Here is a 26,292-nt window from a genome sequence, read left to right on the forward strand (position 1 = left end):
TCAAAGGAGGACCCCGTTTAGAGTTTCTAGAAGGCGCAGTGGCCACTGGACGCTTCTGTGCAGCCCTGGTGGCTGCCCCAGAGCACTCGCTACTGGAAAAGACGGGGCTCTGGGGCAGCTGGAGGCCACTGAGGTCCTCCCCCCCCCGCCCCCCCCTCCCAACGGCAGGCGAGAACCTTGCCTCCCCCCTCAGGAGAGAAGCCCTACCTGTGTGACAAGTGCGGTCGTGGCTTCAACCGCGTGGACAACCTGCGCTCCCACGTGAAGACCGTGCACCAGGGCAAGGCGGGCATCAAAATCCTGGAGCCAGAGGAGGGCGGGGAGGTCAGCGTGGTCACCGTGGATGACATGGTCACGCTGGCCACCGAAGCGCTGGCGGCAACCGCTGTCACTCAGCTCACAGGTGCGGGCCGCGGGCAGCAGGGGCTGGTCGCGGGCAGCCGGCCTCTGGGGTGGTGGCGACGGGCAGGTGCCTTTGGCCTTAGGCCCCTTGGACTTTGCCCACAGTGGTGCCAGTGGGGGCCGCGGTGACCGCCGACGAGACGGAGGTCCTCAAGGCCGAGATCAGCAAAGCTGTGAAGCAAGTCCAGGAGGAAGGTGAGGGGGCCGCCCGGGGCGTGAACACCTGTGAACCCCCGAGGGTTCTCCCCATCCTGACCGCAGCCCTCCGCCTCCCACAGACCCCAACACCCACATCCTCTATGCCTGCGACTCCTGTGGGGACAAGTTCCTGGACGCTAACAGCCTCGCCCAGCACGTGCGGATCCACACGGCCCAGGCGCTGGTCATGTTCCAGACGGACGCGGACTTCTACCAGCAGTACGGGCCGGGCGGCACGTGGCCGGCCGGGCAGGTGCTGCAGGCCGGGGAGCTGGTCTTCCGCCCTCGGGACGGGGCCGACGGCCAGCCTGCTCTGGCGGAGACGCCCCCCACCGGCCCCGAATGTCCACCGCCTGCTGAGTGAGCAGGCGTCTCTCCTCTGACTGTTTATTTAAGGATGGACGGCACCCTAGATCTGAGAGGGGTGGCCCCGTTCCCTAGAGAATAAATTGGATTATTTTCTAACGCTGCCTGTAGCTCCCTGTGGGGTTGGGGGCGGGGGCTGCCAGAGCCGGGCCGATGCTCCACCCGGGGAGCTTCTTGGCCAGGCCAGGCTGTCCCTCGTGCAGAAGGGGACCGGTGCCTCCGGACCGGTCGAGAGAAGAGCTGGCTTCCTGGTCCTCAGTTGGGGTGTGGGCGGCACGCCCGGGGCCGGACAGACGGTGGCTCCACGCACCCCCCGTCCCCCCTCGGCCGGTCTCCTGCTCGGGCTTCTCACCCGTTCGGCTTCGGGACCCGAGCTCCCCGCCCCCGCCACGGAGCACAGCCGTGAGCCTGCTCCCCCTGTGCCCCGCTGGGTTGGCTTAACCAGGATCCGGGCAACCCACAGAGCCCCGCTCAGAAGCCCACTGAGCCAGAGCAGCAAGGTAGGCAGAGAGCCAGGCCCAGCGGCCACAGTTCGTTGGGCTTGGGGAAGCAGGCGGGCCCCGCCCTCACCTCACAGGATCGGGGCCGAGCTAAGTGCCATCTTTGGGGAACATCCGTTTGCCGTGCATCGGCGGGAGTCTACGACCAGGCTCTGGGCCCGGAGCCGCGTGGGCCGGGGGCTTTGTTGGGGGTGGGGGGCACCGCGAGCGCCGCCGTCGGCGGGAGACGTGATGCCGTCTCTGCCCCGCGTCCACAGTTCGCTCCCGGCAGCCGTGATCCCTCCCTCAGAGACGGCACCACCCCCTCAGCAAAAGCACAGGCCCGTTACGAGCCCCGCGACTGTCCCACGTGAGACCCCGAGTCTGTGGTCCCCGTGTTCCTGTCGCCCCATCCTCCTTTCGGGCTGTGCCGCCTCGGGGCCAGCCTGCTCCAGACCTGGAGGAGGAAGGGGCGAGAGACAGACACCAAAGTTTGCTTGAGGGGTTTCTGAGTTTGCATGGGCCGGGGGGGGGGGGGGGGGGGGGGGGGTAGTTTGTTTTTCCCGTATCCAACTTTGAAGTGCCTTCCGCGTTACCCAAGAACAAGGAAGTTCGGTCTGTGACAGAAACCTCTTTTGTATAAAACAAAACGATGCTTGGGGAGGATCAAGTGGCAGAAAAGAGACAGGTCCCATATAGACTTGGGGAGGGAAACAAGTGGGACGAGGGCTAGCTGCTCCCATAAGCAAAGGACCCTCGGTCCTCCCACCCAAGCGACAATCACATTCACACTGGACGTGTTTTGTATTTTTTAATAAAGTTTGTAATCCAATGGACACACAAAACAAAACTGCGCTGAGAAAACCAGTTTCATAAATTAATAAGTGTTAGGAAGTTGGGGGGAGAGGTCAAGGTAACAGGAAGAGGGGAAGCCAGTCCTTTTTGTACAGTCTTTTTGTGTGTGTGACACTTCAAATCGCGGGGGCCGGGCCCGTGCTGTAACGAAGCGCACTTATACAAATGAGTGACAATACAAAGTCTGAGTATGAAAATAAGATTTTCTCTGAAAACACATTTTTGGCACAGATTAAAAAAAATGTATGTCAGGGGAATTTGATTTTTTTTAAGTCAGTATTATATATATTTATATATATTATATATTTATATATACACACATCCCAAGTTCTGCATATCCCACCGAGAAAGAAAATCCTTCTGTTTGCTCTTTTTTGATTGTAAACTGTACATCCGGGTGAATCACAGATGGTGGCAGCGGGAGAATTAAGAAAGGTGACACATCCAAATGAGCAAGGGGAAGGGCGGGGTGGGGACCAAACAACCCAGTGAAATGTTCCTTGACCCCGGCGTTTCAGCAGAAGCCTGAAGTCCCGCGTTAGAGTCCTCGATGCGTGTTCAGGGACACCCAGACATCCGGAGTGTCACAGCCCGTCTTCACTGTGCAAAAGTCCAAGTCACTAATTTAGTGCAAAGGCAGTTCTGTTTTGTTTCTTAAAAACAAAAACAACAAAAAATTCATTCCACTGCCCAGTTCCTTTTCTCCAAGAGGAGGAGGGAAACCCAGCCCCAAGGTGCCTGCAGAGTCCATCGGTTGGTGGTCTGTCCTTGGGCTAAATGTCATGTAAACATACAAGTAGCAGCACCACTGCCCAGAGGGGTCTGTCCCACTGAGCCGGGTGGGCGGGCTCGAGGGCGAGGCTGGCATCTGGCAGTGGAGTACGTCCCCTGCGGCAGCTTCTTCCTCCACTTGACCGGGTTGTCCTGTGTTTACTCTTTTGCTGCAGAGCCTCGGGGAAATACACCGAGCGGTGGCTGTTCAGTGGCTCACACAGAGGCAATGACAATCATGAGGTGGGGAGAGATATTGGAGATGCTGGCGAGCAGGTCAGGGGCCAGACGGGACAGGTGGCTCTCCGAGAACTCACAGGGCGGGAAGATCTGTAGCACATAGGCGGGCTGGAGAAGAGGACGAGAGAGGGAGAAAAGTGGGATCCCCCGCCTCCGCATCGGTCACCCCACTACCGCTCTTCCAACCACTCCCGACTGGGGGCCCCGATGGGGCCCAACACGGAGCTGGGGGGAGTCCCGTTTCCCGGGGAACTAACGTCTCCGTGACTTTGTCCAGCAGATGAAACCTACAAGGTGTCAGAAAAACTAACACGAACTAAACTATCCTCCTGGGAACCTCTTCCACAGCATTAGGCTAAGAACCTCCGCCGTCTCAGCTGTTCTTGGGTCGTCTCCGGGAGGGGCAAGGACGGCCCCTCGTCTACACTCTGCTTGCCTGTTGCCTCTATCCAGATTGCCCTGTGCCCGCCTCCGGACTATTCTGGTCGGCACTGGTAACCAAGCCACCAGCTTAGATCGGCCCCACACGCGTGTGCCCCGAGCGAGGACACCAGGCTGACCTGATTGGAGCCGGGGTTGGGAACGTTGATGATCCCTGCCGCCTGCTTGGCCTGCAGATAGGTGATGAAGGCCGCCTTGAGGGACTCAGTTTGGCTCACGACATCCTCTTGGTCACGGCCACAGGGCAGAGCCAGCAGCAGACAGTAATCTGTCTCCACCTGTGGCAGAAGCGTAGCCGTCAGTGACCAGGGGCCTCCCCCGGAGACAGCAGCCCAGGTAGAGGCTTGTCCAACCCAGGGGTTCAGCTCCTGCGTCCACAAAAGGCCCCCTTTCTGAGGTGACCTTCAAGTCTACCCTATTTTTTGACTGAAAAAAAAAAAAAAAAGGGTTTCTGAATCTAGAGGCATTTTACCACCCCCCCCCCCATCGGAGACCAAACACAGCAGGAATGCCACTACCACGGCCAGCCGGGGAGACAGGCAGGTGGGGGCGCCCCACGTCCTCCCTCGCGGGCAGGGCAGTTCCTTGCCTGGGCCCTGAGACTTACCGTCATCCTCCGGGCAACCCCTTCCAGCTGGGAGGTCTCCAGCCGCATCCTCTGGGCAATCCTCAGCGGGGGGCCTCCTTCAGAAAGCGGCAGAGACCGATGTGCCAGGACGTTGTTGCCGGAGACAAAGTGGAGCTGCACGGCAGCCGTGTCGTTCTTGAGGGCCAGTAGGCCCTGCCACACAATGGGGTACTTCTGCTCTCGGGGAGATAGACAGGAAGTGAGCGCAGGGCCGGGGAGCAGAGCCCCGCCGGACGCGGCCCCGGGCAACAGCTCGCTAGTCTAAGTGGGGGCTTCAGGGCACTGAACGCCGCGCAGGGCTCGGAGGGGAGCGGGGCAGGGGCCCCGGCCAGGCTTACCTTCAGAAGCTGGACCATGTCCACGGGCCTCTGGGAAGTCAAGTGTGGAGAAGAATCTGGCTTGGGGGTGGCCTGGGCTTCAGTGTGCGTCAGGGCCAGTCCCGGAGGGGTGCTGGGGCTTGAGGTCGTGGGGACAAACGACGGCTGCTTTGGGGCAGCCTGAGCTGGGAGAGGGGCCGGGAGGTCAGGCTTCATGGAGACAGACACAGGCGACGGGTAGGAGGTCTGACTTGTTTCTGCCTGTGCCCTCTGGACCGGGGCATGAGGCTCGGCTGGCCTGTTTGTGGGGACGGCTGGGAGACGAGGCTGTTCGACTCCTGTCTGGGTCCCCTTCGCCTCCTGGGAGACCTGAGGCATCTTGCTGCTTGGTGGCTGGCCTGGCTGGCTGAGCTGGGAGGGCTGGCAGGGCTGCGTGGGCTGTGCGGGCTGTGTGGACTGCACAGGCTGGACAGGCTGTGTAGACTGCGCAGGCTGAGTGGGCTGCAAGGGCTCACCTTCAGGAGCCGGGCCCTGGAGTTCGGCGGGAGAGAGGGGGACAGAGTAAAGAGCCCGTTGTGCCCAGCACCCTGCCCCGCACCAACTGGCCACGGGTTTCTGGGCAGGGTCAGCCTCAGGCACCTCCGGTGAGCCAGGCCCATGGTGCCGATCCTCTTGGGCACTCGGGACTGAAGGTTCTGGTGGGAGGTCACCCGCTCGCTCCTCCCTCCTCCCCCCCTGCAGCCAGTAGCCACCTCCTGGTTCCCACAGCTCCTTCCCGTGTCTCCGCCCTCTGCACTGTGACCTGATCCCCTCATCCTGCAACTTAGGGAGCTCCTCTTTAAACTCACGAAAACGGCGACACATTTTGGGGACCTCACTGGCGTCTCAACCGCTATAGGGAGTAAGGCTGATCGGTGGCACTCACCTGAGCGGGAGCCTTGGTCCGAGGAGGTAGACCGATGGAGGCGGCAGCAGGAAACTGCGTGTGTGTGAGCTGCGCGGGGCTGTGGTAGGTGCGGATGTCTCCGTATCTGTACTCCTGAAACAGCTCCCCGCTGGAGTGCACGATCTGCACCCCATGGGTCACCACCACGGGTGGGGTGAGAGGCAGCCCCTGGAGCTGGCTGCTGGGGGTGACCGTGAGGATGCGGGCCTCTCCGTGGGGGGCGGGGGCTGGCGCGGCTTTGGCATCTGCGGTCTTGGTGGCGTCTTTCCCGGGCTGCTGAGGGACCTTGCTGGCTGGTGGCACCTTCACTACCCCGTCGGCTGCCCGGGGCTGCTCGCTGACTGCCGTCACGTGCGGATGCACCATGATCCTCACGTCCCGGGGCACGGTGTACGGGTGCAGTCGGTACTCGGACTGCATGACCAGCACCTCTGACTGCACAGGGGCCGCAGCTCGAGCGACAGGGAGGTGATAATGCACTTCTTCCTCTGCAGGGTGTTGGGGGGCCAAGGCCGGCACGCCAGCTGTGGCTGGCTGCGGTGTGCCTGCACGCTGCGGGGCCCGGACCTCTATCTGCTGGGGCTGCAGAGGGGCCCTCGGAGAGTGAAGGGTCTCTGGCCGGATGCTGTAGGTGATGCTGGGCAGCGTGGGAGTGTTCATTCTTACCTCGCCCTGGGACAGGTGGCTGAGGGACACGGTCTGGGTGATGCTGTGCGGGGGCATAATGACAGACTGCTCCGGGTGTATGCTAGAGATGAACTGAGGCACAGGAATGCCCGCAGCCAGCATGACCGTGGCATTAGTGGAGAGCGCGGTGGACGTGGTGCTGCTGGGGTGACACGCTCTCGGGAAGGGGGTCGGAGCGGGCCCGCTGGGGCGAGGAGAATGCGCATCTGGCTTCGTGGCTGCCAAATGGGAGACCGTTCGATCTGTCGGGGTACTGGGCCCCGAGGCGACGTGGTTCACTTCTGTAGGCAGTTTGCTGGGCAGAGCAGGAGGGTGGTGGGGAGTGAGCGCAGACCCCAGGTTAGCCGGCTGAAGGACCTTGGTCTCTATTTTGAGGGTGACGGGGTCAGCAAGCTTTTTATTCGTGGTGACTATGCTTGGGGTGAGGACCAGCTGGTTGTGAACCAGCACTGGGGGTGTGTTTATGCCCTGGGTGAGAACCTTCACTGTGCCACCCTGGGTGACAGGGGTGGACACAGAGAGGTGAATGGGCTCGGGCTTCTCCAGGGATGGACGGTCAGCCTTAACAGATGAAATCACAGGAGACGCGTTGTACGTCTGGGCAGTCAGTACCAGAGTAGAATGGGTGGCCACATTTGCATAGCCTGAAGGAGCCTGGGGGCCTTTGGGCGAAGGCTGCGCTGGTGCGACAGCATCCGGTTTGACCTGGGACTTGGACACCGACTGCTGAAATTCGATGTCCATTGCACTGGCGGGGGGGATCTGGCTAATCTTGGCGCTGATCCGCTGCGGGCCTTCGGTCTTCTGCCCCGAATAGCTCAGGAGCACGACCCCTTCGGACGTGTTCACACGCAGGCCGGCACCAGAGCCCGTGTCTGCTGGACGGTCGTCAATCACCGACATGGACCCCGGGTGGAACCGACTGTTTTCATTAGTGCTCGGTCTGGGTTTGCACTTTGCTGACGGTGTAATCACTGCACCTGCCACAGTCACCGCACCTGTTGTGGCAGTCACACTGCCAGAGGCAGCGGTTACTGCACCTGCCGTGACTGTCACCGCGCCTGCATTCATGGCGCCCGCAGCAGCGTTCACCGCGCCCACGGTGGCGTTCACCGCACCCGCAGCGGCGTTCACCGCGCCCACGGTGGCATTCACCGGGGTGGTGAGAACGTTCACTGGCCCCGTCAGAACGTTCACGGGCCCCTTTAGGACGTTCACGGGGCCGGCAGGAGTGTTCACCAAACCTTTCAGCGTGGTCACCGGGCCCTTCACAGAGCTTTTGAGGGCATTCACCGGGCCGGTAAGGGCATTCACTGGGACCAAGGACACATTCACCAGGCCCGTCAGAGCGCTCACCAGGCCAGTCAGGGTTTGAGGAGCTGGTTTTGCCAGAGTGATCTTTTGCGAGTTCTCCAAATCAATGCTCACGGGCATCCGACTAATAACAGAAGTAATTTTGGGAGCAATGACCGGAGCCACCTTTTCCTTTTCAGCGGCTACTGGAGCCTCTGGGGCCTGTGTGTCAGAGGTGTTGGTTACTGGAGCCGCTGGTTTTTCTTCTAAAAGAGGCTTTTTAGACTCAACTGGAGGAGGGGGCGGTGCCTCATGCAGGCAAGGGGCGGCACTGACGGGCTCTGGAATGGCAGTCGTGACACTCGTGGAAGTGACGCCAGTGGCGGAGACGTATTTGGGGTCCATGAGGATCTTCCTCAGCGTACTGGAGCTGGTGTCGATGTCAGAAGCTTTCGTGTCTGGGGGAAGAGCTGGAGATGGGGTGGACTGAGCCCGAGGCTCCTCCTGCCTCGTGATCCACTCTGTGACCTTCGTAGAGGAGCTCTGGTGTGGGACCCCCCCAGAGGCGACAGGAGGTGGGAGCTTTGCTGCAGTTACAGAAGGAATTGGGGGGGTGGGTGTGCTGGAGTCACTGGGTGGGGTCACTGGGTCACTTTCGATGATGGAATGCACCTTGAATCTGGCCTGAGGCTCGTCCTCCACTGGTGCTGGCTGGGAGGGCGGGGGAAGGTCTGGGAGTGCAGATGCTCTGGTCGGTGTCTTTTCTTCCACGCCGGTGTCTTGGGACAAGTTCTCCAGGGATGGGGTCTTGCTTGGGTCAGAAGAACAGGACTCAGGCGGGGCGGACTGGGGCTTTTCTCTCTGCTTCTCTTCCTGTGGCGCTTCTGGGGGTGGCGCCACCCTCCCCTCATTTGTAGCAGGACTCTTGCTTTGACCTTGGTCAGGTTCAGAGACGGGAGTCTCTGTACTGACCCCCGTTTTCTTATTTGTATTCCGTTTGCGGCGTGATCGAGTTGTCTTCTGGCGCCCTTTCTCTTTCCGAGCAAGAGGGACTTCTGCTTCTTTTGATCCTTTGGCTTCTGGCACTGGCTGGGAGGGTTCGCTGCTGTTCCCTCCAGCTTCCTTGGTATCTGCTGGGCCTGCTGAGGGGTCAGGGGCACTGACTGGTGGCCCAGAAGATTCTGCGGCAGCCTCGGTCTCCAAGATGCCGGACACAGCCTCATGGGTCTCAGGCTCCATTCCCTCCCCAGGGGGCCGCAGCACTTGAGGACGGGGCTGTAGATCTGCCTGTGGTTCTGCAGGGTAAGGGGCGGCTGCTGGGAAGTTTTCTGGCTCCCCAGAAATGTCATTGATGATGGAGCCAATGGCCGCAGCCAGTTCTGTTTCACTTGCTTGGTGTGCGGGCTTGTCCCCATCCTCTGTGGAGAGGCCCTCTGGTGCATCTGTGGCCGCCGCCTTGAAGGCCGCGGAGGTGGTCTCCGTGAGCTTCGCGATGTTCTCCACGGCCTGCTCCAGCTCCATCTGCCTGGCTAACTGATTTGGTTCTGGGGACGGCGTAGTGGCAGACACATCTTCCTTCTCCTCCGGTTCCTTCTCCAGACGGGCCGGATCGCTGTTCAACTGGGAAGATAAACTCCCCTCCTTCTGGGGACTCTCGCTCTTCTCAGGGGGACCCGCCACTACCTCAGCTTCCTTTTCCGCTGCCGGCCCCGCAGGGCCCGCGGCCACGCTGGGACTCGCACTGGTATCCGCAGTTTTCAGATTTGCAGATTTGTCCGCTGCTGACCTAGAGTTTCGAGATCTCCCTCTCTTTGACTTGGAGTTTTTTTCAGGGGCTGCTTTTTTCTCTACCACTTCAACTGCAGGGGCTTCCGGTACATTTCTGTCTGTGCCAATTTCTTTTTTGTCACGTTTCTGTTCGCTTCCTGCTTCTTCTTTATCAGCCTTGGACTTTGTATTATTTTCTTTCACACTGACCTGGGGACTCACCTCAGTGGCCGCCTCCAGACGTTCAGCGTCAACTTTTGGCTCGTTTTTGCCCCTTTTCCCTTGTGGGCCACCAGCAGCTCCTGATTTTTGGGCTCGTGGGGACCTCCATCCCTCCGCTGGTTTGAGCGTCTCAACTGGTTCTTTGGCCTCGGTCTCCTCATCTTCTTCAGCTCGACGGCGTGTTTTCGGAGGCCTTCCCCTCCGTGGGGTCGTGGGAACCGCCGCGGCCTCCTGCAGCTCTCGCTCCAGTCTCTTCCTGGTCACTCGTGGTTGCTCAGTGGGCTCCTTGACGGGAGAGCGGCTCTCGTGGTCTCCCATGGTTGCATAGACACTCCTCACGTTCCGGCGCCTCGTTCGGCTGAGGGGCAAGCTTGGTTCTGGGTGTTCTGGGTCTGCCGTGGCATTTTTAGAGGCGGTCCTTGTAATCTTCTCTGCCTCCATCTTCAATTCTAAAAGCTTCTGTGCTTCTCCCCGCGGAGAATTGGACCGCTTGAGTTTCTCCCGGTCTATCCGCTCGCTCTTCCGGGTGACAGGCTTCTCCACAGTACTTGCTGCGGTGGCCTGAACAGGGGTCTTGGAACGCTTACTTTTGTTTGGCTTTTTATCTTTCGTGGCAACCGGAGGATCGACCTCAATGTCTTCAGCAGCTTGAGGCTGAACCTCAGGGACAACTTCAGCTTTTGGATTTGCACTGGGCTCAACATTAGCGGCTGAGTTTGGCTTTTCCACTTTGGGCTCATCAGCGTCCTCAGGCTTCTGAGTCGGTTTTGAAAGCGGTTGGGCACTGTCGGGTTCTGGATCTACAGTGACCTCAACCTGAGAAAATGAGGCCCCAGGAGTTGGAGGCTTGGTGTCCAGATAAGGCAGCTGGTCAACTGATGAACTTTCTTCAACAACTGATGGAGTCCTGGCAGCATCTTTATTGGCGTCCGCTCCTGGGGGCAGGTCGCCTTGCTCGGTTTGCTGCACGGCAGCGGGAGCCTGCTCAGACACAGGCTTTGCTTCTTCTGAGGCAGAGGCTGGCTCCCTGGGCTTCTCTTCTGTCACCAAAGGCACCTCCCCTGCTTTTTCACCTGCTGTCGCCTTTTCCGGTGATGACGATGCTGACTCTGGAGTTACAGCTGTGACAGCAGGAGGCCCAATGGGAAGGGGGGTCTTCGGTTCCACCTCTTTACTCTCAGAGGCAGACTCTGGGGTCTCAGGATGATCCTCTGTATCTTCCTGTTTTTCAGCCTCTTTGGGTTTTTGGTCTTTTTCCTTTTCTTTCTGTTGCATTCGCGTGAGTTCCATAAATCTGCTATGGAAAAGAACTACTGGCTCTTGAATCACGTCAGCCGTGCTGTTTGCTCCATCAGACGTCTGCCTCCCATACAACCTGCCAGCAACGAAGTCTGATTCCTCGTCTTTTCTCTCCAGATGCTGCAATCGCTTGGAATCTTGTTCAAAGATTGAGCTGTGTAAAAAACGAGAAGCAAATAATTCTTGTCTTTCCTGTTCTTCTTCTTTATGGTCATCTTTTTTATCATCCATTTTTCCTTCGGAATCAGTCCGAATTTTCTTCTTTTTCATGTACCAGGATGGGATAGGTCTTGGAGCAGAGTCAACCTTCTCTTTATCTTTGTTGTTTCGAAAATTGGCAAAACGGGAGTCCCAATCAAGAAAAGACCAGTTTTCTTCTCGAGATGAAGAGAGGGACTTAGCTCTTTCAAGCAAAGCCTTCGTGTCTGGTGTGATTGTCTTATCCAGTGCAAAAGAGTAAAATTTGTTCCTTTCTAAAGAACTGGAGAGTCTTTCCTCTCGCTCACGTAGCTTGTCTTCTCTGTCCCTCAATAAAAAAGACAACCGAGAACTTTCATATAGTGCAGAGGCTCTGGGTGAGTGGGATTTGTGTTCACCGTCTTCATCAGAATCAGAAGGCACCTCCCCAGGTTCCAAGTCACGTACAGACCTCTTTCGAAGGCTGTCTCTCTTAATTATGCTGTTTGGGAAACTCACATCAAATCTGCTGGCATCTTGTTTCATTTGAGAATCCCACCGGTTTAGTTCATCTTCAGAATTCAAGACCGAGAGCTTTATTTTGGCCATGTCTGCCATCTGTTCTCTCCTGCTAGAATCATAAGGATTAAATTTTAAAGACTCTTCTCTGACCGTGATGTTAGAATAGGGGAGACCTTTTTCATCTACTTTAGGAGACCCTCTTACTGACATGAGCCTAGGGGAGCCTATAGGGTCGTCGTCTTCGTGGAAAGAGCCATGTCGGATGCTGGGAGAACCGCCAGCCCTTTCAGAATCTTCACTGATCTGGCGTGAACTTCGGTAATTCCTCTCTCTCTTGGTGCAGACATCAAAATCCACGTGGTCCATCCTTTTCTTTTTGCTAGGAGGAGAGTCGTCAGTGACATCTTGGGGGGGTTTGCCTACCTCGTGAACCAAACTACGTCTTTCATATTCATCTACATCTTTTTTAGGACTGCCAAACTTCTCAGACTTGGCTATTTCCATCTCCATCTGCTGTTTTCTCCGACTCTGCTCCATTTGTTTTCGGTAACTCTGCGTGTGATCAATATCAATGCCAATTTTTTCTTCAGTATTTACTGAATGTGGTTTCTCTTGGCTTGGTTTACATTCAAGTGTTTCATCACGAAGACTGCAATAGTTTTTCCTAATATCTTCTCTCTCTGGTCCCTGATCATCTAATAATTGCAACTGTTTGAGTTGTGGTTTTGAGGGAATAGGTTTTTTTGACTGGATTTCTTGATTTTCCACAGAGTCACATACTGGTTCTCCCAGCCTTGCTTGTAGGTCTGAGTTGGGCCTTGAGCCAGTCCCAACAGAAACGCTGGCAAGCTCCTGACACTCTTTGGGGCTGGGAGCAGCATTAAGTCTGTCTAGTTTTATTTTCTTAGATTCTCGTTTAAGAATTTCTTTCCTCACAGGCTTTCTTTCTGACTCTCCTTCCCTCAGCAGAAGGATGTCTCTAGAGGATAGGTCAGGCTGCTTTTTTAAAAGTACCCGAGCTTCCTCCATCTCTGGACTACTTTTCTTGACTTCTGACTTTTGCTTTTCTACTTTCAAATTGGAATCTGCAAAGCGCCGCTTCCTTGCTTCCAGCTTCTCCAAATCTGCAGCGCTGACCCCATCAGCAGTCTGCTCTGGTTTTAGGTGCTTCCTGGATTTAAGCCTGCCTTCCTTATCTACCACTTCTATGTGGCTTGACAGGCCCTTTTCCTTTGGCACTTTCATTCGAACCGGTTCCAGTTTAGACAAGTCAGACTTTGCGGGCTCTGTCTGACAGACCTGAAGTTTCTGATCTAGGGCAGAAGACTTGGCAGTGTCATTATCAAGCTTGGCTTTCAGCTTTTCCAAGGGAGTATGGTCAATAACTTTCCCCTCTTTTTCTTTCACGCGGGTCAAGACTACACAGGGCATGAGCTCGAGGCGGTTTTTTGCTATCCCTTCTTTGTCAGCTTTTTCTCTGCTCAGTTTATTAGAACTCCTTGATTTTTCGGGGCTCTGTTCCCTCTCATTTTCTTGGTCTGTCTCTGAAGACTGAGAACTAGGAGAATGAACTTTTCCTTTTCGTTTCTGCTTTTCAGTTTTGTCCTTTTCCACTTTCTCCTTCCTTATTAAGCGTCTCTCTCTTTCTACTCTCTCAGGATCAAAAGTCCTTTCTTTATCTGTCTTTTCATTTTTTGTATAGCGTTCCAAACGAGATTTGTCCAGTTTTTCATATCTTGGAGGAGAAAGTGAGCTACAGCTTCCACTCCGGTCTGAGGACCTGCTGTAAATCCTCCTCTCTGAGTCACTCGGCAGCCGCTCGGACTGTGAGGGAGAGGTGCCAGGGCTCTGGGGGCGCCGCAGGTGCACCGGGCTCTGACTGCGCTCACTTGGCCGCCTCTCGTGGTCTCTGTCTCGGTCAGACTCAAATCTTTCGCGTTCTCTTTCTCGTTCCCTTTGCCTGTAACTGTATTCCCGAATATCCTGTTCGTAAGGATCATTTCTGTAATCCCTGTATTCCCGAGGATCGTCATAGTATCGCGATTCATAGTAGTCTCCTTGGTAAGTTTCCCATTCTGAATAAAATTCTCTCCCTCGAGCTGGATAGTCCCGTCTGGAGTCCTCAGGATATGTGCCCGGAGTACGAACATTCTCATAATACGTACGATCTTGGCTATAGTCATAAGATCCCCTTCGTTCCTCTCTATCAAATTCAAAAAAGAATATATTAGTTCTTTTGTGTCCTTGTCATTTACACATTTAATCACACATATGAGATTAAAAGGCCTATTCTAAAAATCTTTGCCATTATTTAATCATTAGACTTGGATGGTCCAATATGGTACATAGCCACAATTTACATGTGGCTATCAGTAACTTAAAATTTGAGATGTGACTATAAAATACACATTGGACTTGGTACATTTATCTTTTAAAAAAGAAACCCTTCAAATAGTTTAGATTGACTACATGTTGAAATGGTAATATTTGAAAGCTAGGAGTTAAATGAAATTAATGTCACCTTTTTTTCCCACATTTTTATGTCTACCAGAAAATTTAAAACTGGTTCAGTCGATTAAAAATGCAACTTGATTTTAGTTCAGGTCATGATCTCATGGTTTGTGGGATCAAGCCCCACATGGGGTCCACGCTGACAGTGTACAGCCTATTTGGGATTCTCTCTCTCTCTCCCTCTCTGCCCCTCACATGTGTGCATGCTCTCTCTCAAATGAAATAAATAAGCTTAAAAAAAAAATTGAAAACCACAGTTTAGTCTACATGTTTCTACTGGATGACACTTCAGTCCCCCCCCCCCTTTTTTTTGGTAGGAGGTGGTATGACATAATGATCACTAGTATATTACACAGTATCACATCCCCACACTTCTGAGTCTTTCATAATTACTTTTCTGCCAAAAATATTCTTACCACAATCTGGGAAAAAAACGTACTACTGGTAAAAACAGTTTAATTAAAATATTGATTAAATATTTAAAAATATTTTAATTGAAATCCTCCCACCTATGTGACCCATAGGATACTGATAACACATCTAGCTCAATTCACAATTTAAAAAAGCATGCTGGGGGCCAGTCTCCCTAGGCTGTCTCCTCACTTGTAAAATGATGGTAACCTTTCCTCAGAAGGTTCTTAAGATTAAATAAGATAACATTTGTAAGAACTTTCCTAACATAATGTGAAGACCTTCCGTCATATTGTTACTTTTCCCCAACCCATGAACTGATTATAAGCTTGTGAAAGGATTCCTCAATTGTAAAGGAATTCACCATGGTTTTCTCTTACAGTGACCTATAGGGGGCATTTAAGATTAAATTTACACACAAGAACATGTATGATAGATAAAATGAAATTCACCCACAACAGAGACTAATTCTTTCACTCTTGTTCCCTCTCCATTTTTGTTCTCTCAAGCAGGTCATGCATTCTACAAAGTACTGCCATTAGTGGCTCACTGAAACAAAAATCTAGAACTTAAGCCCCTAATGGCATGAGCTTTTTTTGTCTCCTTGGCTACAATTTTTTCTAGCTCTTGTAACAGTGCTTGACTCATAGGAAGGACTGAAATATCTATTGAAAGAATGAACCTTAGAAAAATATGTCAGTGGGGTTCCTGGGGGGCTCAGTTGGTTAAGCGTCTCTTTCAGGTCACGATCTCGCAGTTTGTGAGTTCAAGCCCCGTGTTGGGCGCTATGCTAACAGTATGGGGGCTGCTTGGAATTCTCTCTTTCTGCCTCTCCCCTGTTCACACATACGTGTGTACATGCTTTCTCAAAAAAAAAAAAAAAAAAAAGGGAAGGGAGGAGAGGAGAGGAAAATATGTCAAAGCTACTACTGGGTGTTGTTCCAATACACTCTCCACAGCAAATGAAGTATCTAAAGACTTAATATCCAAACACTAGAAGCATCACACATTATTATATATATTTGTATGGCATTTCTCAGTCCAAAAAGAGTATTTTTTTTTACATTATTTAGGTTATTTTTTTTTAATGTTTATTTATTTTTGACAGAGAGACCAGAGCGTGAGTGGGGGAGGGGCAGAGAGAGATGGGAGACACAGAATCCGAAGCAGGATCCAGGCTTCAAGCTGTCAGCACAGAGTCCAACATGGGGCTTGAACTCACAAACCGCGAGATGGTGACCCGAGCCAAAGTCGGACTCAACCAACTGAAGCACCTAGGCACCCCTATGTTATTTAATTGGTTTCGAGATGGTCTTTCTTAGAGTTCCACAGGAATCAGAGTCTTTGCCTAAATAATGGCCAGCCATCTTGCAAATGTTACTAGGCATGGAACTTGGCTAATTCATTGCCACCATAAATTCCAAGGAAACGCCATTTTCATAAACATACTGTATGCTTTCTTTTTAAAAGAAATGTTTATATGAGAGAGAGAGAGAGAGAGAGAGAGAGAGAGAGAGAGCGCGAGCAGGCACACGCACACGAGTGGGGGAGGGGCAGAGAGAGAATCCCAAGCCGTTCCACGCTGTCAGCGCACAGAGCCCAACACAAGGCTCGATCTCATGAATCATGAGATCATGACCTAAGCTGAGATCAAGAGTCAGACGCTTAACCACCTGCGCCACCCAGGCACCCCACGTTCATGCTAATATAAAATGATTAAGACACCTAGAATGGCCACTAGTTCACCGCCCACATTAACAGTAGGCTTGAGAGATGTTTTAATCAGACTACAACTATACCCAAAAATATGAAAATATTTACAGAAGTTGAAGCTATATGTGTAAATGTTAGTGCTGGAGCACTGTTCAGTTTAATAAATACTGATTTTGCACATATTTTGCTGGGCCTTATGAACCAAAAGAAATGAGTGTTCCTGTCCTCAAAGAACTCAAGTAAGAGACAGTACAACTCAACACTGAACCTTGGACAAAAGGGTGTTCAGGAACCTGGAAAAGCCAGGTTTTGAGAACTCTGTTCACATGACTGCACAATATCCCAATTCCCCTAAGTAGGTGGGAAATTCATCTAAAGCATAATAGGCTCTTGTAAATTTATCTTGAGAATCATTTTGGTAAAGTATAAAGCTCCATGCACCAGCAGGAAGGAGCACTGGGTTTATCTCCAGACTAATGTCTTAGCCTGTGACCTTATCAGCAAGGCGATCTGATCTTCAGTTCCACTAAAAGTAACACAAGATAAGAAGGAGTAAATGAAATGCTACTTTTAAACTGCAGAACCCTATGCAAATCGGTCACTGTTTGCATTCCTGAGGGAAACTACCATTAGAGGTAAACCATTTTTTCATTCATTCATTTATTACGCATTCAGTGGGATGACTTCCTTCCACTCTATATGAAGGGCAGATATCCTCAAGTTCTACTGCAAAGAGTGCACTCCATAAGCACTGCCATCTAAAAAAAATGGGGCAAAACTGGGTCACACCCTTCTGCTTCCTACTTTAGGAGATAAACTCCATTCAAAAGGGATAAATAACCACGGGTAAAAACCAAAGAACAAAGCCAGAGCCAGAATGTCAGTAAAATGAGTGAATTTAAGAGTGGTAATATACAAAAATTAACACCCACACAGCATTATCCAACCCTCACAAGACACTATTCTTTGAAAAATATTTAACGTATGCATAGAGGATTTTAATGGATGTTTTGTCTTAGGTGCCACCAGGCCACCAACACACTTCGTATTGGCATATGGGTAAGAATTCCTGTAAGTACTAAAAATGTTAAAAATGACTTTGAACTGCTACTTGGGGAGCCAGGGTGGAGACCTTTTTTCTCTCTCCACAGACACATATATTCTCATGCATATGCACATGTATGCTCTCACGCACGTGTGCGTTCTCTCTCTCTCTCTCTCTCTCTCTCTCTCACACACACACACACACACACACACACACACACACGACACAGAAAAACCTTACATCGAAACCGACATTCTGGCTAGAGGGCTGTGGACTCCAGTCTACTAGTGAAAAACCATCAAATCTTTATATAAGTTCAGGCTTTTGGGAATTTGGCTGCGGGGTACATTTTTCATTAAAGCAAAACAAAACCTCCTCACGGCTGCCTGGCTGGCTTGGTTGGTAGAGCATGCGACACTTGATCTGGAGGTTGTAAGTCTGAGCTCACATTTTGGGTATAGAGATTACTTAAAAATAAAATCTTTACAAAAAATAAAAATAAAAAACTTTCCCGGCATTCAATGAACGTTGTTCAATATTCCACAAGTAAAGGACTCAAAAACTATATACCTTCTTCTGTAACTTAAAAACAAAGTGGCAAAAACATGCAGTAAAAAGGGAATCAATGTATTCAACAGGTTTCTGGCAGCACAATCAGGATCTGACTCATACTTGTAGAACCCCTTTTATACTTGAACTAGAGTGTCTAAAGGCATTTTTCACACGCAGCCTTTTGTTTAATGCGTATGTACAGGGGTGGAGATCCAGTGGTAACATTCCAGGACACTTAATCACAGAGACATGTTTGGACAAACAGCCTGACCACGTGGATAATAGTTTCCATTTTCTTTTTAGTTTTTTGAGAGAGCACACATGCGCAAGGAAGGGGCAAAGGGGGAAAGAGAAGATCCCAAGCAGGCTCCACTGATCAGCACAGTGCCCAACATGGGGCTTGATCCCACGACCTCAATTATGACCTGAGCCAAAATCAAGAGTCAGACACTCACTCAACTGACTGAGCACTGCCCCCACCCCTCCCGCAACACACCCTGATAGTTTCCATTTTCAAATATGATCAGCTATTGAAGCACTTGGTGACACTATGTTAGGATGTTTTTAACATATCCAGTCTAAAAAAGAATCAATCATCAGTTTGGGGGCAGTTGTACGCTAACAGAGATAGCCTGGTTCAAACTGTGAGAACTTAAAATGATTCTGAACTGCAATGTTTCCTACAAATAGCAGAAAAAATATCAAATACTGTACTACAGTACCATGACTGAAAAAAATCAACAACAGGAAATAAGGTTTACTTTTTATGTTGCTAAAGTTACCAATTTATATATGCTTTGGCTGATTCACAAATTATTATTTAAAAGATTTGAATTCAAAACAAAGTTCTTGGTAATCTTTAAAAAAATTTTTTTAATTGTATGGGCACATGCATGGTGATAATCTGGATGCTGTCATTACTAAATAAATATACAGGGCACTTAATAGTTTGTAACGCCCTTTAACATGTTATCATATTTAATTTAAAACTGTAAGGCAGGATATTTGTACATAAAGTTATAATTTAGCAAAATAGTAACTCTTTCAAATTATAGGGCTTTCAGTGAGAAATGTGTTTAGGTTACCTAAATCCCCTGAGCCACATGAAAACTGAATTCATAAAAATAAACCTGTGTTTCTGTATGGGTGAATAAAAAAGGAAAGGAGTTTTTGGGGGATGAATTTAGAAATAAGGAGTGAAAAATAAAATTTAATTCTATATAAATTTTATGTATTTGAAATTTTAAAATTCAAGTTATGCTGATAGGTTTAAAATACATACCTTATTGCTTGGGGGAAAAAAAATACATACCTTCTTTCTGCTAACATTTCATAAAAGTCTCTGATATCTTGACCAGACTTTTCCATACAGTGATAAAATGCCAGCTGGCTTTCCCGATTTGCAAAATCCACCTTAAAAACAAAGAATAGCAGGTGTTTGATTCAAGTTTCAGATTTTTAAAGTGGAAAGTGTTATCAGATTTGAAAATCCTTCCCAACACAACCCTCTAGATAAAGTTCAAGTAAGAGCAATCTATCTCAACTAAGTTAAACAGTCCTAACTGGAAATGTATTTTGTTAACTCAAAATCTCTTTCAAATTCAATACAAATCTTGACAACGAGGTATACTTTATTATTTTTTAATGTAAACTCTATGCCCACTGTAAGGCTTGAACTCATGACCCTGAAATTAAGAGTCCTATGTTCTACCACCTGATCCAGCCAGGTGCCCCAATAAAGAAGTATAATTAAAAGTTCTAGAACCCAGGGGCACCTAGGTGGCTCAGATGGTTAAGCATCAGACTCCTGATTTCAGTTCAGGTCATGATCTCACTGTTTGTGGGTTCGAGCCCCACACTGGGCTCTGATGCTGACAGTGCCTGCTTGGGATTCTCTCTTTCTCTCCCTCTCTCTCTCCCTCTTTACCCCTTCCTCACTCACACATTCTCTCTCTTCCTCTCTCAAAAATTAAATTGAAAAAAAAATTTTTTTTTAAGCTCCAGAGTCCAATACTGAAGGAGTGGAAAAGGCAAAATGGAAAACTGAAACGATACCTATCAGGATTCTAGGTTGCCAAGTAATCAGATCAATGAAATCCAGCAATCTATATGTATATTTGCTGGAATCAGTCAGAAAATATAAAACATTTAAACTTCACTCACAGCTGGGCCTCAGAGTCATTATTAAAAGACTATGATACCTGCTATCTATTAATATCTTATTTCAATCTAACCACCATAGGTATTAAGTGCATACATTTCTTCAAGTTCTCCTGAACCAAAGTTTTTTAAACAAAAACACCAGACAAAAGATTGTATGTTCAGTGGTTACCCACTCTCTAGAAGAGGAGGAAAGAGGAAGAGAGGATCATTCTGGAAACTGGAATGACTGACACTTCAAGTTCCTGGGATGCATACACCCACAGGTGAATGCGGGCCAGCCTGCTCCAAGAGTCTACATGTAAGCATTGGGTACGTGGGATGTGGAGAGGCACATTTCCTTGAATGACACAATTTTTGGGGAAGGTTCTGTGGCTAATGACCCTGTGCCCTCAAGCAGCCAAATGTCAAAATAGTAACGTTCCCCTTAAGAACGGGACATACAGCACACTCGCTGTAAACCACGTCCCTTGCTGGCCACCCACAAAATGCCAGTTATTAAGAGGGTGGGGTCTCAATGCGATTTTGTTTTACTTCTGTTTAGTCATTCTGCACACCTTAATTTTATTCCCACCGATTTTCCTCCCCTTGGTCTCTTTTACAGCTGCTTGCGCATATTCAATTTCATTGTAGAGGACCAGGGCCATGCCTTTTAAGCGGTCAAACACCACCTGTAAAAAACAAAACAAAAACCAAATAAGAGCCTCATCCACTAGACTCATTGTCAGTTCCAAGAAAATCTTAGGTCACAAGGACACTGCCAAAAAAAAAAAAAAAAAAAAAAAAAAAAAAATTTTCTCTAATTCTAGAAAAAATGTCAGGGCTTTTCCCAGTGAAGATAATAAAATGTGTAGGGACTGTTTACAATTGCGGATGCTGTGCCTTGAGGTACATTATGCCTTTATTTTGTCTTTCTGCATCTTTATTTTCCATGTTGACTAAGTTCTGTACTGTGTACTTAAGTAGGCATTCTTGTAGTTTGGGCTCAAAAAAAAAAAAAAAAAAAAAAAAAAATCAACACCCCTGAAAGAGAAAAAAATGTAGAACACTGAATCAACAATAAATTTCAGTGAATTTTGGTTAATAACAAGCATTATTAACTTTAAGCTACTGGATTTTTACATTTATACTAGCAGTCTTTATGATGTGTATTTGTCCAAACAACAAAAGCTACATTTAAAGAAATGCTGAAATTATACACCACACCCACCACAGTGTAACTCTGCTCTCAAGAAGGGAGTTCAAAGCTCTACTTTCACATAATGGAATGGGGCCCACAGACCCTTTTCCTGTTGCTTGTAGGTATGTTACCTTACAAACTTTGACTAGATGAACACTGTATGATCATCCCTTTAAAGTCATCTTCTTTTTTAAAAAATAAAGTCTAATGACATATTTGTGTGATTGTAAATAATTAGATAATTAGACTAATTTTCATGTGAGATAAAATAATAAAAACCTCTAAAACACCTTCTATTTAACAGTATCATGCAAATTAGTTTCAAAATTAATCATCATGGCTAGTTCAAAACAGTTTTTCAAAATACTTCCTCACATCATAAGCTAATAGATGCAAAAGCCCTTCTACAACAAATTACTAGTAATTTTTAAAGAAAAGAAAACGTCAACATTAAGAACTGGGGCTGACAGGACAGAATTCCAAGAATGGGGAGTCAGAAGTAACCTGACACCAACACCAAAACCTCCCACCTACCTTTACCACAGGCCCATATCGGCAGAAATGGCGTGTTAAATACTGATCCGACACATTTGAAGAAAGCCCGTCTAACCACACGCAGTTTGTAGGCATGCTCTTTCCAAAACCCAGCTGAATAGGAGAGGTGAAATTTCTATTAGTAAAGTCACCAATTATTCAACTACAGAATTCTGAAAAAATCTGTCTTCTGTAGGAATCTTATCAACCATCATCCCAAGGGAGAAACATCTGGTTAAAATCAAAAGAAATGTACACAAGCGTGATCCTGCCAGGCTAAGTATTAATTCAGCTTACAGTACAAGAGGATGAGGGTGCACAGAATTATATCACCTTTACTGTTATCTAACTGTACTGCAATTTGAAATAATGAGACAGACAGACACACAAACACTCCAAATCATAACGGTGTAATAACTTATGCAAAGTCCTTTACCTTGAGGCGATTATTTCCAAGGTACTCTCCATCCATCTTCTTAATAGCCTTACAAACGCTGGCAATATCACAGTACTGCAAGAACGCGTACTGAGGAACTCCATTTACTTTCTTAATATCAATATCCTGAAAAAGCCAATTAGTACCAATTAGTGACAGGCCAACAGGAAAATAAATCAGAATAAACTAAGCCCAAACAAGGTGCATATTTCTCAAAACAGTCATATTCCCCCAAATCACTTTCTTAGTTAAAACCATACATTGTAATACAACTGTAAATAGCCTGAAAGACTACACAACACAGCATTTGTAGTCACAACCATGAAATCCTTCCTCTGTGAAATTCTTTGCAGAAGAGAAAGTGCAAACTCAAAATTTAAAATTCACAATACCTGTGTTAAGACAAATTTATGAAGAAAAAGGCTGTGCTTGATTCAGCAGCACATATACTAAAATTGGAACAGTACAGAGATTAATAAAGGCAGCCTATTTAATAAAAACCTAAGAAATACAGTTGACCCTTGAACAACAGGAGGCTGGGGGCAAGGGAGTTAGTTAGGGCACCCACCTCCAAGGCAGTTGAAAATCCACATATAACTTTTGACTCCCACCAAACTTAACCACTCATACCCTACTGCTGACCAGAAGCCTTGCTGATAACATGGTTAATTAACACATATTCTGTAAAAATTATTATACTATATCCTTAAGTAAGCTGGAAGAAAGAGAATGTTATTAAGAAAATCATAAGAAGAAAAGTCCACATTCAAGCAGATCCATGCAGTTAAAACCCATGCTGTTCGAGGGTAAACTGTAATTCGCTTCTGCAATAATCTAAAAACCTTTATTAGTGGCTGGCTGGCCATTTAAAATAGAATATCTGAGAAGAATAAGAATGAGAAAGAAATCAGGTTTTCAAAAAAGTGATTTAAAATATGCAATCCTAAATTAGAAGACTCATTTAATGTATCAGTGTATCTAACTGAACCAAGCCTGGTGACTGATATATATAGTAATAATCTCTCATATCCAGAATGAATAAATATATAAATACCTGAACTACCTTGTGAAGATGTATCAGAACACCATCCCTTGATTAAAGAAACAGTCTATAAAAGGCAAAGCCCCATCTCTTTATTTTTTTTTTTTTTAAGTTTATTTATTAAGTAATCTCCACACCCAACGTGGGTCTCAAACTCAGGACCCTGAGGTCAAAAGTCATGTGTTCTTTCAACTGAGCCAGCCAGGCGCCCTTAACTCTAATTCTTTAGAAAGACTGAAACCTGTACTCATGCATGACACTCTGGTTCTGCCTACTTCACTACTTAGACAAGGTGGTGTAAAAAAGCTGGCTTACACATGAAAATGGTCCAGAGAAACCAGATACGTGGATTGCAAAACTTACACTTGAACAATAATGACCCATATGGTGATTATCTAAAGTATTCTGTAAATCACAATATTTACGCCTTTTTAAGGGTCATAAGCCAATAATCAAAAGCTGAAACAGAGCAAAATGAATAATGCATTTGAAGAGCAGTTTGAGGAATCCTTAAAAAAAGCAGTAGTTTATACTTAAAATAGTTCTTCTTTTTTTCTTTTAAATAGGCTTCACCCCCAGCGAGAAGCCAAATGCAGGGCTTGAGCTCACAACCCTGAGATCAAGACCTGAGCTGAGATTCAGTGTCGGACGCTCAATGGCATAAGCCACCCAGGCACCCCTATACTCAAAACAGTTCTAAGTAATGGTAAATAGGAGCTGAGTTTCACCAAAATGTAGTACGCAACAATCCAGAATAACTCCATGTAAGAGAAATGGTCTCCAAAGAATATTGGTGGGTAGGCTCACTACAAGGGTTCTTCTAGCTACAGCATAATCTATCAATAAGCAGCAGACCATTTCCCCTAAGTTTGTGTGTCATTAAAATAGTTACCCTCGTGAGCAATTGCAAACATGGAATAATGGTTTTCAAACAGAATAGGACATGGCCACTTATTAAGCATGGATCTTAAACACTATAATCACTCCATGTGTAGCAACCCTGCTGATGAAAATGTATCTATGTACACAAATACAATTTCTTACGCTCCTCCAAAATTCAAAGTAGCAGCCACATTCAAATAAAAGTATATCTGAAAGTTTTATCAACTCATAGACTCATAAATGCTAAGCAGCAAAATAAATAAAACTTTTCTGTCACGAAAAGGCTGGAGCCCAGGTAGGTTAAGTGAACTCATCTAAGTAGGCAGTACGGCTGGAATTAGGGTGTGTGATAAAAGAACTTAAAATAATTGAAATTCAAGAAAGGAAAATGAATGTTTTGCTGTTTCTCTAAATATATAGCTTGTTTTTTCTTACTTTGTACCAACCATTTCTATCTCTTGCTCCTAGTCCCTTTGAGGTTTAGGTCAACTACAAGCACAAATATTTTATTCACTAGATTGTATCATTTAAAAAAAGTAAGAATTTTTACTTCCAACATTAGTGTATAAATAAGGATGGATAGATGGACGGACACATACACACACACACCTGAAAGATTAACAGTAACTGTTCTTAACCCAGAACGTTTTTTTACTCTCTAAAATCCAAATATACACAACAATTTTCTTGCTGTTACTAATACAAAGTCTAGGAAAGACAGAAGTAATTTCCCTATTTTTTTCAAACACAAAACAAAATAGTATATATATCCCAAGGGTATAAAGCTGTAACCAAACTATTTTCACTATAAAGTGACTCAAGTTTTGAGTCACGAGGAACAGAAAAACCCTTCGAATTCCTAAATTTAATAATGACTTGCAAAATATAAAAAGTGATTCTAATTAAAATTTCAAAACAGAACTGAGCTTCCAGCATGACATCCACATTCCAGTAATCCCCAAGGTATTTCTGACATGAATTGTGATAACACAATACTCCTATACTAAGTTGCTGCTTCTTTCTTACAGACTTCTTTTATTTTCCTTCCCACCCACAGGACTAGAAATGGCTTTAAACAGTACTCGATGGACAAAGAAAATAAGAAAAATGGATAGAAAAATACATATATATAAATAAAACAAATACCTATTATATAGTTTTATATACACACATAAAACAGTCCCCCAAGGAGTTTTGCCAGACCATCTTTTAGCAGGAGTTAAAAACACAGGGCAAATGAGAAAAGTATTTGTTACACCATCTAAATATCATCTTTCCAAATATAATCTTGTACTATGCTTTATGTTTTACGACAAAGATCTAAAACTTTTTACTGTAAAAAAACAACATACCACAATTTCTCCGAACCGCTGGAAGATGTTGCGAAGGTCATGATAAGTAGTGGTTTTTTCAAGGTTGCCAATAAAGAGGGTTCTTGTTGCTTTGGGGTGAAATTCATCTATCCTTTCATCCAAAGGACGAAATTCATTTTCACTTTCCGTTTCTGTTAAGTGTTTTGGGGGCAGAGTAAAAAGAGAAGAGGGTTGTTTGTTTGTTTTTTTCTTTTTCTTTTTTAAGTAATCTCTATACCCAATGTAGGGTTCAAACTCACAACACCAAGATCAAAAGTCACATGCCCTACAGACTGAGCCAGCCAGGCACCCCAAAACCGAAGAATGTTTTAATGTATATTTAGATATCACAGGAAAATCTACACTTAAGAATCTCTGAAATATTGGGTGTGAATACTCATACAATCTGAAAAAGGTATATACAGCTTCACAAATAGCTGCCTTTTGCTTAACTCCAAAGGCTAAAGAAACTTGTCAAAAAAACTTAGGGGTAAGTAACACTTTCTTTCTTTGATCTTCAAAATAGAAAAGTGGACTGAATTTCAGTCCGCTAAGTTCATTTGTTTTAAAAATAATCACTAACACAGAAATAGATTTTAAACCCCAGCAAAAACAGCAATTACTTAAGCCTAATCTTAGGTTCCAAAAATTCTGCAGCAGGCTCTCGATGGGAAGTATAAAACTACAATCTGAAACACACGTAAAACTCAACTGAAAACAGGCCAGCTTCATTACTCAATTTGCTTTTCAGCATTTTATAAAATATTTAGCATTTTGCATCTCCGTTAATTAACAGAGCCCAACCATCTAAATGTAGCGATTTTTAGATACAAGAATAGTAATTGTATGCAAACTGACTGAAGC

The 26,292-nt window shown here is 47.4% G+C and overlaps 2 protein-coding genes across 5 annotated transcripts in view; one reads left to right on the forward strand and one right to left on the reverse strand.

The window, feature by feature from the left end:
- The window catches only part of ZBTB17 (zinc finger and BTB domain containing 17), a 32,885-nt gene extending 31,820 nt beyond the window's left edge, over positions 1-1,065 (forward strand). For all 3 annotated transcript variants that reach the window (XM_053898922.1, XM_053898921.1, XM_053898923.1), the window contains 3 exons: positions 194-403; positions 508-597; positions 681-1,065. In XM_053898922.1, the coding sequence (XP_053754897.1) occupies positions 194-403; positions 508-597; positions 681-964 (584 nt within the window). In that variant the 3' untranslated portion in view covers positions 965-1,065. The remainder of the gene's footprint in view (positions 1-193; positions 404-507; positions 598-680) is intronic.
- A 1,177-nt stretch (positions 1,066-2,242) lies between these two features.
- Positions 2,243-26,292, reverse strand: part of SPEN (spen family transcriptional repressor) — a 90,275-nt gene continuing 66,225 nt past the window's right edge. For both annotated transcript variants that reach the window (XM_019461496.2, XM_019461495.2), the window contains 10 exons: positions 25,429-25,580; positions 22,153-22,278; positions 21,717-21,830; positions 20,560-20,673; positions 19,155-19,255; positions 5,623-13,813; positions 4,719-5,228; positions 4,360-4,554; positions 3,872-4,030; positions 2,243-3,419 (listed from right to left, as the gene is read on the reverse strand). In XM_019461496.2, coding sequence (XP_019317041.2) covers positions 3,288-3,419; positions 3,872-4,030; positions 4,360-4,554; positions 4,719-5,228; positions 5,623-13,813; positions 19,155-19,255; positions 20,560-20,673; positions 21,717-21,830; positions 22,153-22,278; positions 25,429-25,580 — 9,794 coding nt within the window. In that variant the 3' untranslated portion in view covers positions 2,243-3,287. The remainder of the gene's footprint in view (positions 3,420-3,871; positions 4,031-4,359; positions 4,555-4,718; positions 5,229-5,622; positions 13,814-19,154; positions 19,256-20,559; positions 20,674-21,716; positions 21,831-22,152; positions 22,279-25,428; positions 25,581-26,292) is intronic.

This window comes from Panthera pardus, unplaced genomic scaffold, assembly GCF_024362965.1.
Source record: "Panthera pardus isolate Hobbes unplaced genomic scaffold, ASM2436296v1 HiC_scaffold_11, whole genome shotgun sequence".
Classification (NCBI taxonomy): Eukaryota; Metazoa; Chordata; class Mammalia; order Carnivora; family Felidae; genus Panthera; species Panthera pardus.